Here is a 14,835-nt window from a genome sequence, read left to right as displayed (position 1 = left end):
TTTTTCCAGATAAATAAAGAGTGAAATCAGCTATATTCATACACGTTTTATTATCTTTTATTAAGCATAATATTTCAATATATGAAAATTATTTCGAAGAATTTTCTCGAAAAATGTGGAATTTTTATCATACAGATTTTTATTTCTTTTTAATATCTCAAAATAATTTAGAGAAAACTGAGTGATTTATGTATCATTTTCTTGTGATGGTTGAATTCTGCAAAGACTGAAATTCACAATTTGATTCTATTTGTACATATTAGCGAAGTGAAAAACTTTGGAACAGAATTTTAGCATAAAATATAACAAGTAATTTTTTTTTTTTACATCAATATTCTTAAGTTATCTATCAGTCAAAAATTTTCTATAACAAAGCGCACGTTTGTGAAAAAAATATCTCTGATTTTTTTAATTCTATAAGAGAATGCTATCTCACCTTTTATATGTTCAAATGACGTAACTTCTGATTTAACTGTAACTTTCTTCTCTTTTAACATCTTCTATTCTTTCACAGTTTGATGAAACCGTGCATTTTCTCGTTCCTGAATTTTGGATTAAAAAATCGTAAGACTAATTTGAAATTAATTACTAAATAATTTATTAATTAAATGCTGAATTACTTTTTCATAGCAACCTGCTGAATTACAAATGGATATTTAATTGCTGAATTACAAAAAGGAATATGATTGCAATATGAAGAGTCATTACATAAGGTTCTTAAGATTAAACTTTCTTATTAATAATTAGACATTCTAAAATTTTTATTAAATGATTAAATTTTTAATTCCGTAAATAGTTTTCTGGATCTTATGTTCTCATTAAATTTTAATATATATAAGAACATTAAAATTTAATTATTAATAAAGATTTTTCTCCCGTTTAATCGAATATTTTTCACTTATTTAAATTATTTCGTAACAAGTTTTCTAGACTGTTAACGAACGATGTATCGGCATTAAAGGTGATTTATGTATCTTGTTTAACGATTTTGATTTATAACTTTACCATTTTGGTATTTTAAGAATTAATTTTTTTCTGTTAACATTTTTATGAGTTAATTTTTTTCAGTTAACATTTTATCAGTTATTTTATAGATTTTTATCAGTTATTTATTGGGATTTTAGTTTTTTAGTCCTTATTCAATATTTCATTAGTTAATTTTGAATTATTTAGAAAATTTATTATCAGATATTAATTTCAACGATTTGATTCATATTTATTTTTAATTACGAGAAAAAATTTCTAATTTTTCCTATTCTAATTTATTTTTAATATTTATAGTGCCATCACAAATAGCTGAAGACAAGACGATTTTCGCATTCAATCCATTTTTTTTTTTATTTCTTTAATGAATCTGCGATCTTCCTGTTTATTAGTTATATGTCAGTATTCACTGTTATATGTTTAACTACATAGTACACATTTGTCAGTATTTGTATTTCTGCTATTTTTATATTTTAGCAGTGAATACTGAATAGCTTATGAAATTATTTAACATCTTATTTCCTAACTTGAAGGAAAAAAAAATTTTAATAGCTAAATTTAATAAAAAATTAATGTTTTTTATTAAATTTTATTAGAGTGAAATTAAAAATTAATTTGCGAAAGCGTCGTGGAATTTTCAAGTCTATTTTGGATTGATTTATAAATATTTACAAATTTTTTCTTGATAATTGAAAAAATATATTGTATATGTCAAAATCGCAATGACAAATACTGCGTTTTTAAAAAAAGTTTCGCAAAATTCTATAAACTAAATATATGATTGATATAAATTATTATTTAAAAGAAATTTCGAAATAAGCTAATATTTAACAGGGTTTTGTGTGATTTACTTAATCTATTAGAACAATAATAAGAATTCAAATAGAACGATAAATAGTGTAGAATTGGCGTAAGTAATTCAAAAAAATTAATTTAAAAAGTTTTAATAAAGGAAATTAAAATTAGTTATCATTTAAAAATTTTAAAAAGATTACTCAACCTAAAACTAAAAATGTAAGAAGAAATTGTCTCATTTATTCAAAATTGGAATAATAAAAAAAATTTCGAAGTCGAATTGCGATTTTTATTTGAACAGCAGCTACACAAATGTAAAAAAAATTATTATTAGATATATTTAATTAAATTTATTAGATATATTTTTGAAATATTTCAGTTATTATTTTTTGAGCCACAAGTTTTATTTAACAATAACTTATTAAATTTTAACTATTCAAACCATTCTCAATAGAAATGTTCTGCCAAAAAATGCAATCAATAAATTCAGTTGATTTAATTAAGATGTTTTAAAAATTAATCCAAAATAAGGGGAGTATAATTTTATAATTTTCATGTTCCATGACATAAATTTAGAATTTCTTATTCGTGCAAACGATTTTTGTATAATCTGCCGTCATGATAATTTTTTTAGCATTCTTTTCTATAATTTATTCATTTTTTTTTCATTTAGCTATATTTAGTAGATAAATAAATAAATCTACCATTTGCATTTGAAAGATTTATTAAATAAGTGAGAACAAAAAAGAATATATTTTTCTTGAATATGGATGGCAACATGCAGGTAAATAAATTGCGTAGTTAGATATGCAGATTTTACTTTCAGTTAACTTGAATGGCAACATGCAGATTAAAATTAATTATTGTAAATATGGCTCTTTTTTTATAGGATAATTGAAATGAAGAAGTAATTATGTTTTTAGTATATTATATTTCATTTTGTGAAGAGTTATGTTCAGACGAATCTAGAGTTTTTATGTAAGAATCAGATTCAAAAATTCGACATAAAATCTATTCTATTTTAGATTAACTCAAAATTTAAAAAGTTACTCATGAAATAATTAGCAAATCAAAATTATCACTTCGCTCTTAGAATTGATATAACGTTTTAGCAAATTGCAATAAAATATTTCATTTCAGTAGAGCTGTTTGGCTTTTATAATCAAATCAGATTTGGTTATCAACCATAAAATAACTCTAATGGACATGAGAGAAGTCATATCATATCACTGACTCTCCAACCCGCCCGAAGGCACACGGATAAATAATACTGAATGACCGGACCGCCGCAACAGCAACACTACTGGCGGGGACTGTGGTTGAGTCCTAATGGCCATCACCGGACACGGTACAACCCTTCCCGAAGGAACGAAGGAAGTACGTACCGTCATCGATGGGAGGAGCCAGATCCCCCCACCTTATTGTGAACCCTCCAGGGTGGCGAAATCCAAACACCATACCGGAAGCATCTCCTCCTCATTTTGAGGTGCCCCCCGGGGGTTAAATAAAATATGAGAGAAATTAATACTTCAATAAATTATTTCTCTTCATTTTTTTTCTATCCATTTGTAAGATTAAACATACAATGCAGCAAAAAATCTTGGACACAATCCAATTTTCTAGCAAATTTTACTGGTATCCAAATTAGTTGTAAAAAGCATAACATAAACGAAATCACCGTTTGGTTCAAAATCAAACAACGGTAAAAAAAAAGCAGTATTTTTCAATCAAATAAATCTTAAAATGAACTATTTACTCTTCTCATATATCCAAATACCGTTTTTAAAACCAGAGGGTGCGATATCCCGAAATTTTTTTAGCATACTCTCTAATAACGGTATTATCTCGGAGAACTCCTTGCATATTATTGGAATGCAATAATTATGAAATATTTACTTTTCACGTAAATTTAGCATTTTTACTGAATCTATCATGTGACCTTTGACAAGTTTTTTGGTGATTGCTCCATGGCATGCGGTTAATAGAACCCGAGGGGTGTAATGTAGCAGGCCACCACACAGTGCAGCCTGGTTAACATTAAATCAGCTGCGGCTTTGTCTCCTTACTTGTGCATCTGCACTTATGTTTTTTAACTGTAAATTTCAGAAATATTGGATGACTAGAGATCTTATGGCGTCAAAGCCAATCTTCTGGGCAGTTGTTAAAAAGAAATAAATAGTACAAAATCAAATTTGTTTTTTAGATAAAAAATTTCCTACCAATTGTTAAAAAAAAAAAAATTACACAGAACTACATTTGTAGCCACAAAATCATATAACAAATTTTATATATTTAAGTTATTGCCTTTTTGAATTATCGTGCTTACATCTTTCTTAAAATATAGACCGACAGATGATCAACCCGTTGTTCAATTTGGCTTAAAAATTGATAGATGTCTACAATATAGATGATAAATCTATGCAACAAATTCTGTCTATCTAATTCTCTACGTTTAGTAGTTATTGCTTAAACTTTTATTCGGATGGACTACCGGATGGACAGACTTCTTCCGAACGGATTTTGCTCAAAATTTGATAGAAACATAAAAATTTGATCGGAAGACCGTAAACCGAATTTCCACCGGCTATCTTTTTATCTTTCTATACATTTATCGTGCTAAATTTTTATCTATTTATCTTTTTTAGTGAATCTATCATGTAATTCTTGGCGAGATTATTGGCGATGAATCCCTGGTATGCGGTTAATAGTATCTGAATATCGAATTAGTTTTTCAGACCAATTTTTCCTTATCAATTGTAACAAAAATTTTACACATAAACTACATTTGTAGAAACAAAATCCCATACCAGATTTAATTTATTTAAATCATTGTGTTTTTGAGTTATTACGCTTATATGTTTCTGAAAGTATAAATCGACAGACGGACAGTTGCTTTGATGGATTTGGCACACAATTTGATAATTGTCTACACTGTAAGTGATAAAATGGTGTACCGAATTTTATCTATTTAGCTCCCTTTGTTTTGTAGTTATTGTGTTAACTTATATTGGAATAGTTGCAGATATAAAATTCTTTCGAACGGATTTTGCACAAAATGTGATAGAAATCTATAAATTTGATGAAGACTGTATACCAAATTTCATCTATCTAGAGCAAAGCGGTATTTTGTCTTTTCCACAGACAGACGGGTGGACATTTTTCGAAAATGTGTTTTTGGAACTCAGGAAATCTAAAACATGGAAATTTGTCAAAATCTCGAGTTCAAATTCTTTGACGATTATTATACTTCGTATCCGAGAAAGTAAAATCCTACCAAAGCATGAGAAATAAAAAAAATTATTTTTATAAATTGACAAAAAAAAAAACAAAAAAAAAAATGGAGGCATTGCTGAAAAATTTTAATGGGAGCTAAATCAACGGTACAAATCTGATCTATTTTTCTTTTGTTTCATTTAGCGGAAGAAGAGAGTGTTTATTTTTAATTTATATAAGCTCTTGTTCTGTGAAACGATAAGCAGCTGGAAAAAAAAGCCATATGTCGTTTGGTGCTAATCTAAGTGATGGTCGGAAACACGTGACGTGACACGTGAAACAACTGGCAGAATCTTACCTTCATTCTGATATTTGCATTTCTATGATTCGCAATTAACAGACAATTCCATCGGCATCTAGACATCCTATAAAATACTGTGGAGAGACAGCGTTCAGACGTATTAAAGCAGTAATATGAGTGCTTACAACAAAACTGCATGATAGAATGCAGGTAATAAACAAGTCTTATGTTTTAATTATGTACAATGAAATTATTTTTAAGGTGAGCGGAAAATGTGCACAGCTGATTTTACATTCATTATTTCGCTCAGTTTGGATTTTAATCTTTATTTTGTCGCTTAGCTTACCTGGTCTATCATTTCTTCATTATCTGTTGCAGACTTCGTTTATCGCCATTCAAAGACAGCACTGAAATAGTACTAGATCTTTTCCAGCGATATGAGTTCCTGTAAAATTATAAACCAAATATCTGAAATAAGCTGTTTTGAATTAAATAATTTCTATGAAAGTTACTTTAAATAAAACGCTTAAGCTTACGTTCAACATATCTTTGAATAATCAATATGATTAATTGATTAATTGAAAATATGAAAAAGTATGGTAGAAAATGCATGCTATAAAACAATTTTACAACTTGTGACATAAATTTGACTTACTTGCATGAAATATCATACCGCGCAACTTGTTTTGCGATCATATTTCGTCAATTAATAGTGTTAGATGCTAAATACAGTTTTTATAATATTTATTATGTAAATCTCTGAATTGTAAGTTTCAAATTCTATAAAATCATTACTTATTTTTAATATCAATTCGTAGGTCCATTAATTAAATGCATTAAGAGAATCTATCCTTTATAAGTCCTGCAACCCCCCCCCCCCGGAGGCACCTCGAAAAGAGGATGAGATGCTTCCAGTATGGTGATTGGATCCAGCCACCCTGAAGGGTACACAAAAAGGTGGGGGATCTGGCTCCTCCCCTCAATGACGGGACGTACTTCCTTCGGGAAGGGTTGTACCGTATCCGGTGATGGCCAGTAAAACTAAACCACAGTTCCGACCAGTGTTACTGTTGCGGCGGGCTGGTCATTCAGTTTTCTTTATCCGTGTGCCTTCGGGCTGGTCGGAGAGTCAGTGATATGAATTTATATGTCCTGCGTATCATGTATTTTTCGAACTCCGGCTCCATTGTGACTTTTGTTTCTAAGTTGCACGGGTATTTATTTTCCCATAGAATCAAAACGTCGAGGTGCCAAATACGTTATCCCCCCACTCCCCCCAATATATAAGCTCGCTCTTCCGTATTTTCTACCTTCCTATTCGATACACTAAATGTGCTCTCGACATGGCCTTAACAAAGACATTTTGAAAAAAATCTAAAAATTGGATGACTTCTTTGAAGTTATGAAAAATAAAAATTGTTAAAAAAGACTCAATGACTGCTCCTCCAAGTCATGTTTTTCTCGTTTTGCGATTATCCAATGATAAAACTTTAATCAAGTTAGACTATATCCACCAATAATGAAAAAGAAGGCACATATATGTGTGTGTAGCCGTCTGTTGCCACTTTATGGACCAGACCGTTTGACTTAGGGCCAATGAATTTAGAAAAAATAATCTTAGAAAGATAGGAATTGATATTTTCAGTAAGTTTTTAAAAATTTTAATTAAGGAAAATGAAGCTAATTTTGACTAAAACTTTCGAATATTACTACAAAAAATTTTCATACTATTTATAATGCAAAAAGTGGTCAAGTTTTTAAAAGTATTCTTTTGTATGATTTCCAACAATACATTTCATTGTCTCAATAAGGCGAAAGATAACGTACAATTGAAAATGAATGACCCATATAATAAAGTTTTTAATGGCGCGATGATGTCAATGAGTTCAACTTCATAAGAAATGTTTAATAGTAGAACTAACAGAATAGTTTTAAAGCTTTCAAAATATAACGTTTTTGGTTGTGTAGAGCACCAGATATCGTACACTTCTTGTACCAATTTTTTGAAAAATAATCTCATAATAATCTAAATAAATAATATAACTACATTTATTATAGATTATATATTAAGCAATCCTTTAAATAATCTAATTTCGAGTGCATAATCTGCAGTGTACAACAACTTTTACACCTCTCTAATTGTTTCATTTTGACGATTCTGTATGATATTGTTACGAACTTGTAATGCTGCTTCCCAGCATAGTTGGTTCCATAGGAGGTCCCAGAGCTTGGCGACAAACTTGGCGACCATTTGGCGACGATTTTGGCAACTTTGGCACCAAAATAGATTATATCCGAAACATCGAGAATTTTCCCGATCCGTCCAGTAGGAACCGAGTAACGCCTCGAACGTTCCTGATTGGTTGAGAGGCTTCTAGCCCCGCCTCCTGAGACCTATAAAAGGAAGCAGCCGCAGCTGCCGGAGTAGTCGTGAACCAGTGGAGTCGACGGTGAAGAACTGGTCTTCACCGTCGACTCCACTGGTCGTGGCTAGTGCTGAACTAAGCTGTGCGCTACTGCCAGCAGTAGAGTCTGTTGTATGCTGCACGTCTCGGCTGAAGATAATCGTCTTCTGTGCTGTATATAGCTGTCGTCTTTGTGCTGTCCTGTGTGTCTTCATGTAAATAAACGCGTTGTTTCTTTTTCTATTGCCGCCTGCTGATTGAGCGTTCTCCACACCATATCACTTCCACTATCCAAACGAATCCCGAAAATTTCGTGACAATATTCTTATTTATGCAGTAAAGTGTAAAATAATTTATCGCTGTTAACATTTGCAAAATCTTGCTGTAAGCAATCTTGTTTTGAAAACTGAAATATACTGAAATATAGCCTTTTGCTTTCAGATTCAAAGGCTATATGAGATTAATATTCAAAGGCTTTGTCGAAACTTACATCCTCTTATTTCTGCTTTTAGGTTAACAAGGCCATCTTACCCCTGACAAGTATTATTGTGATCTGAACTAAATTTACATCTGCCAGCATGGAATTCCTCATTTACCCAGCAGTGACGATAACACTGTGGATGCTTTCCTTCTCTTGGTTGCTTCCACTTGTCATATTTCTCAAATTCAGCAAGACATATCGGGACAAATGGTTCTCTTGGGTCTTCTGTAAAGTCGCTGGACCTTTGTGTGCTCCTGTATTGGGAAGAATGAGAACGCGTGCGTTCGATATTCTAAAAGAACACTTGGCAAATAGAAAGAGAGGTAGCCCTTTGGAAATTTTGGAGATTGGCATTGGAGGGGTAAGCAATTTGCAGTACTATCCAGAGAATTCTAATCTGACTGTTCTGGACATGAATGAGTCATTCATCAAGTATTTTGAGGAGAACCGCAAGAAATATCCGCAAGTTACTTACAAGAAAACAGTAATTGCCATGGCAGAGGATATGCGAGAAATTGATGATAATTCCTTCGATGTCGTGGTATGCACCTATGTTCTTTGCTCAGTGAAAAGTGTTCGATCTGTACTGAAAGAAGTTAAACGCGTGCTGAAACCTGTAAGTATACCAATAAAAAAACGTATTTTAAATATATTTTATGGAATCATCATTTGGTATTTTCACATCACCGGTAACGCTTTACTTAAAGTACTCAACTGTAATTCCGAATTAACTTATTGGATTTCATATTATTAAAGGCTTTACACTCACATTATGTAATTTAAAATTTAAAAAAATAATATGTAAAAAAGCGTATTTTAAATATATTTTATGGAATCATCATCTGGCATTTTGACACCACCGGTAATGTTCTACTTAAAGAACTCAGCCGAATTAACTTATTGGATTTCATATTATTATAGGCTTTACATTCCTATTATGTAATTTAAAATTTTAAAAAATAATATGCAAATTAAAAATATGAAAAAAATGAAATATCTAAAAATACAAAAATAAAAATTCTAAAAAATAAATGTGTAATATGTATCGCTGAATATCTGGGAATGGATACTAAACTGCAAAATCTATTTGTAAATATCTGAATTAAATGTTTTCACGTGATTAAATATATTGCATATGTTCTGATATTCTTATATGAAAAGCCTAGTAAAGAATGCAGAAGAAAAAAAATATTAAAATATTATTTTAAAAACGAAGTTGCTGAGATATATAACTAACCCATGCCATCTCAATAGAATTCAAGGGTGTATATTTTACCGTCAGATTCAATTTTTTTTCATTTGAGTCTATGTTAAATTTAAAATATCTTTAATTAAGGAAACGAAATTACGCAATTTGTGACCAGCTTTGTCTGCACGGGCATTTATTACTTTTGAAATATGTACAACCAGAACAATGAGCTACGAAATACATTCCATTAATAAGTTACAAAATGCATTCCTTTACAGATTTTGATAATATTTTTATATCTGGTTTATATTCCATTTATTCAGCTAGAAGATATATAAAGATCTGCAATAAAGCATGCTGTATTTCTCCATCATGACTACTTGTTCTGCGAATTCGAACGTCATTCTGTCATTATCGCTATTGAGCTCTTTTTTTTCTTCCCTTTTAATAAACATTGCAAAATTTGTTCCATAAAAAGTTTTATTGGAGATGCATTAGTATTTTATCAAGTAAAAGTAAATGATTGAAGATATACAGGGGTTGTCCAAAATAATGGGAAAGCCTCGCTGAAAACAGTGACTTACATATGTGATAGCATAGGGCTAAATTAAATACGTAAATGACAGTTTTTATGTACTATATTGTTGCTTATAGTCTCAAAGGTGTGTAAGAGTGTATTACACATTATTGTCTGCTTAATTTCGTTTCGGGTGAAACTAAAATGAGAGACTTGTGAAAGTTCTGAAGAAGAAAAATAGTGAAAGCTCGTCTGGTTGGTGATCGATAACCTTAATGGTGCAGCTGTTGGGGATATCAATGGGCACAGTGTCGAAAGTCATGACAGCATGCAACCATCACGGTGAAATAAAATCTGGTAGAACGAACTGTGGAAGAAAATCCAAACTCCATGTGAGAAGCAGAGGACATTAAGGAGGATTGTGACCTCCTTAATGTCCTCTTTAGTGTACAATGTCACAGAAGGAAGACTACAGCAACAAAAGTGACTGCTGATCTGAATGAACATCTACAGAACCCAATGTCGACCCATACAGTTTGAAGGAAATTTCATCAGAAAAATATTTGGGGCAGAGCTGCGATTCCAAATCCCTTTGTTATAGATATAAATCGGAAATGGCAAGCCCAATAGTGCAAGGACCATAAAACCTAATCTGCAAATCAATGGAAATATTTCTTATTTTCCAATGAATACAGATTTTCCATATACCCCTCCACGGAACAGGTTTAGGTGTGACGAATTCCTGCAGAAGTCTACAATCCAAACTGTCTCCTTTCTACCGTGAAGTATGGAGGTGTTTGCTTAATGGTTTGGGGCATCATCCCGTGGTTTGGTGTAGGTCCACTTGCCACCCTGCATGGACAGGTCACTAGCAATGACTATGTCCCTCTTTTGGCAGACCAACTGCATTCTGCGGCGCAAACATTGATTTCGTCAGAAGACTGCACATATCATGATGATAATTCCCCGATTCACAGTAGTTGAACTGCTCATTCATGGTTGAGGGAACATGAGGACTCACTTTCCGTATCCTGCACAATCACCGGACTTGAGTATCATAGAGCACAAGTTGTCTGTTTTGAGAGAAAGAGTGATAGATCATTGTCCACCTCCTGGGTCTCTCCGGTTGTTAGAACTGTTTCTGCATGAGGAAGGCACAACATTCTTTAGCATCATACAGAACTTGTATTTGTCCATTTCGAGAAGAATTCAAGAGTTTTAAATTGCAAAGGTCCTACCACACCCTGTTAGGTGCAAAACACAATTACTTGTATATGGGCTTTCCATTATTTTGGACAACCTCTGTATTGATAAGTATGAAAAAAAAAATGCGGTTGTGCAACTCAATCGAATTTATGGAAACCATATTACTGTCAGATATTCATTCTCTTTTTACAAATTTATCTCCCCCTTAACGAATTCTTTCGCCTGCGTTTTTTGAACGAACATTTTTGAGAAAGAACATTATTTTTTCAAACAGAAAATGCAGAATAGTGGAAAATTATGCTTAGTCAATTTTAAAACTTATTGGCAGATGATAGCAAGTATGTACGAATTTCTATTTGGTGGTCGATAGGTTTTCATGTATTCCAACAATCGCCTTCTCGTATTCTTATCTCATATTCTTTTGTTATCGCTAGAAAAAATTTTAAAAAAAGGTACAGCCGAATCTTTTTTTTTTCCATGAAAAATAATTTGGATATTTTTAGGATATCTACGGGAAGCCTTTTGCTGCATTGGCGTATTTCTATTAATTACAAATTATGATTGACAACTGTATATAGAAATATATTATACATCGGCGAATAGAAATTTCTGAGCTTATTCTATAAGGCCTATGAGTGTAGAGTAATTAATTCTTTGAACTCATGTTATCATTAATTTCGATATTTTTTTCGATCAAGTGTTTTACATTCGGTAAAAATCTCCTTTTCTTCTTTAGCGTACAATGTCATATTCATATTTTTTGTTTTTCAGGGTGGTAAATTCCTTTTCGTCGAGCATGTAATATATCCCAATGATCCTTGGAAAGCTATGTTGTAACACTTGACTTCTCCTCTGTGGAAAATATATTTTGATGGTTGCAACTTAAACCGAAAAACTGATGAAGAAATAAGAAAAGCTGGATTTTCGGATGTTGTGATGGAAATGAATTATCCTAAAGACATATGGCTCTATATCCGATCAAAAATTATTGGAATAGCTACCAAATAGTTATATGGTCCAGATTGTTTGAATGCTAAATGTGATTGAACTGTCTTTCACTTTTCATGTCTCCATTTCTTTGAAAAATATTTCCATCACCAGTAGTACCCTTATACATGTTACTAATTAATCACTCGTAGAGCAGATATTTTGATCTTTCCATGATGCCGTTTTTTGTTTCTCAATATTCCAATATTTAGAGTAAAATTGTTAGCATCGTGTTTAATCATATCTTACGAATTTTGTTATATTTTATCCACTCTACGATGAAGTTTGGATACTTTAAATATCTAAAAATGCCTTTGTGTTATTGACATGTTTGTAAAACAAATGGGGGAAAATAATATTGAATATATTAATTTTCTAAAGTATTCATTTTGAATTCTTCTAAAAATTTCATAATTGAATGTATAATTCAGTTGTTAAATTAATTATGGATCACATTTAGTAATATTGAATCTTAGCGCTTATGTTATATCAAGTAATGCCGTTAAGGTCAATTTAGTTATACAGGATCGAATGTTCTGAAGCAGTTTTTAAGGGATCTCATACATGTAGGAATATCATTTTTAAAGGATTTCATACATGTATACTTAGAGGTTACCTATAGTTACCTATAGGAAGAATATTGGTGGGGCTTGAGGCCACTCAACTTTTACCCAATCAGATTATTCAGCTGAAATCGAATGCACTTCATTGGTTTTAATAGAAAAATACCTCCTCATTTTAAGGAATAGCCAACTCAAAATTAAAACGATTTTATATATATTTTTATACAGTATTTTTGTATGATTAAAATATATATATAAACGCAACAACTGTTGCAAATATTACTCCAATAAGCGAATGTAGCACACGTTCTACCCTCAACACTCAATACGTTTTTTGGGCCTGAATATTGAGAAAAATTGGTGATTCTCAAAATTGCAAAAATAGTTGATTACCATGCTGAAAATTTAATGATGGTTTAATTGAATGATCACAACAAAAATGAAGATCTTTTGAGAATCAGTTCCAGTATCTTCTTCAGATTTAAATCTATGGTAACACAAATCCCCAATAGTATATTAAACTCCAAACGCTCACCTGGAAAATTAAGCATCCTTTTGAAGTTCACCAATAAGGATAAGACATCGCCAATGAAAATGCCAACCAATGAATCGTTGTTATTTTCCGAAGAAAATGTCGTGTCTTCAGTATAAGACGGGAACTAATGATAAAAAAAACGAATATAAATATTCTTGGACCAAAAAATCATACATTAAATATGCATCAAACTGAAATATATGATGAAATATTTTTTTACTTAAATTTTAAAACTATTTAAAAATTGAGATAATACACAAATTTGTGACATGCTTCTTGATCTAAAATTTTCCTTACAAAATTCAGACAATCGTAAGAATTTAGGAATATATCTGGATAATATTAATTTAATTTCTAAGCCTTTGTAACATTAACTACTTTATAAATAAAATTATTGGAATAACCGGAATTTTCTGTTCAAAGAACACTGTTATCTTATTTTAACTGATACATTTTGATTTCCTCTTGGATTGTAAAATTCTTTATCTATAGGTAAATAGAAAAAATGTGTCCTTTAGCTTTATCGATTTTCCAAATGATGATAAGATTAAGTCTTATTTAAGTTCAGGGTTAAGGACTATCAAGGTCTTGCATCTACTCATTTTTATTCGATATTTGCATCTTTAATTCATTTACTTTTTGGAATTTTTCGATCTTTTGTATTGTTAGAAATTTTTTACACATTCTATTTTTAAATATCTGGTATTACAACGTTTAAAAATATATTGTAATCACAATATAATAATAAATTATAATTTCTTCATTATTACATTAAGACAGAGGTATTTGTACATAATTAAAGAACTTATCATTCTTTTTGAAAGACAAAAAAATGGCTAAAAATAGTAAATCAATAGAAACTCTTTGCCCTTTGATATTGAGTTTGCTATCTCTTTATAATATAAAAATATATAATAAAAAAAGAAATGAAATAAATAATTGCCAATTCTTTGATGACTTTAGTTCATAATGTCAAACTGCATTGCTCCCAATATTATACGGAAATTATATCCATTTTTAGAAACCTTGTTACTAAACACATACGCATAGATTATAGCTGTACGTAGTTGGTAATATTGAACACATTAATTAATAGAGAATGTGACGAAACGTGAATTAAAATGTATAGAAATCTATTGAAATTCTAACGGTGATATGATTGCTAGTGACAAAATAATAATAGTCTACATTTAAAATACGTTTGATAGCTAACGAGATTCATCTTTTCTGGTAACCAGTTTAAGTTATGAAAGATTTACATGTTATAAACTATTTGTGTAATAGTTGATAAAAGTATTTTTATGGAAATAATACAAATCAACTGGTTGGTTATACGATAAAAATTCCAATAGGATCATATTAATATGATCTTAAATATTAACGCATTATTTTACACACAAATACGAATTCACAAAAACAAAACGGAGTCGAAGCAAAAAAAAAAAATGCACTAGCAATAAATAGTTGTAAATAACCAAAGTGCTTAGAGAGGAATTTCTTTAACTAATTATGTCTCTCATCTGTTACTTCCAATTAACTTATTATTGATTGCTTCAACTCTGGCTTCCAACTTTTTAGAATTTCCAAGAGAGGGCAGAGAAGCTTCTAAAAAGGCCATCGAAATTTCAGTGCTAATTGAGTTATTGCTAAGATTCTCGA

The 14,835-nt window shown here is 30.8% G+C and overlaps 1 protein-coding gene across 1 annotated transcript; it reads left to right on the top strand.

Moving 5' to 3' along the window:
- Positions 1–8,276: 8,276 nt before the first annotated feature.
- LOC129984970 (thiol S-methyltransferase TMT1B-like) lies at positions 8,277–10,869 on the top strand. The gene is made up of 2 exons (XM_056094908.1): positions 8,277–8,795; positions 10,672–10,869. Exons 1-2 carry the CDS (start codon positions 8,277–8,279, stop codon positions 10,867–10,869), a joined length of 717 nt encoding a protein of 238 aa, XP_055950883.1.
- Positions 10,870–14,835: the final 3,966 nt, after the last annotated feature.

This window comes from Argiope bruennichi, chromosome 9 (genome assembly GCF_947563725.1).
Source record: "Argiope bruennichi chromosome 9, qqArgBrue1.1, whole genome shotgun sequence".
Taxonomy (NCBI): Eukaryota; Metazoa; Arthropoda; class Arachnida; order Araneae; family Araneidae; genus Argiope; species Argiope bruennichi.
Note: the sequence above shows the minus strand (reverse complement) of the source record. Positions and strands in the feature narration are given on the sequence as shown.

What these genes read in the sequence shown, in the direction of transcription:
- LOC129984970 (XM_056094908.1), top strand. Translation starts at nt 8,277, where the DNA reads ATGGAATTCCTCATTTACCCAGCAGTGACGATAACACTGTGGATGCTT. An exon ending in TTAAACGCGTGCTGAAACCT is followed by an intron (nt 8,796 to 10,671) that starts GTAAGTATACCA and finishes TCTACCGTGAAG; the next exon opens with TATGGAGGTGTTTGCTTAAT.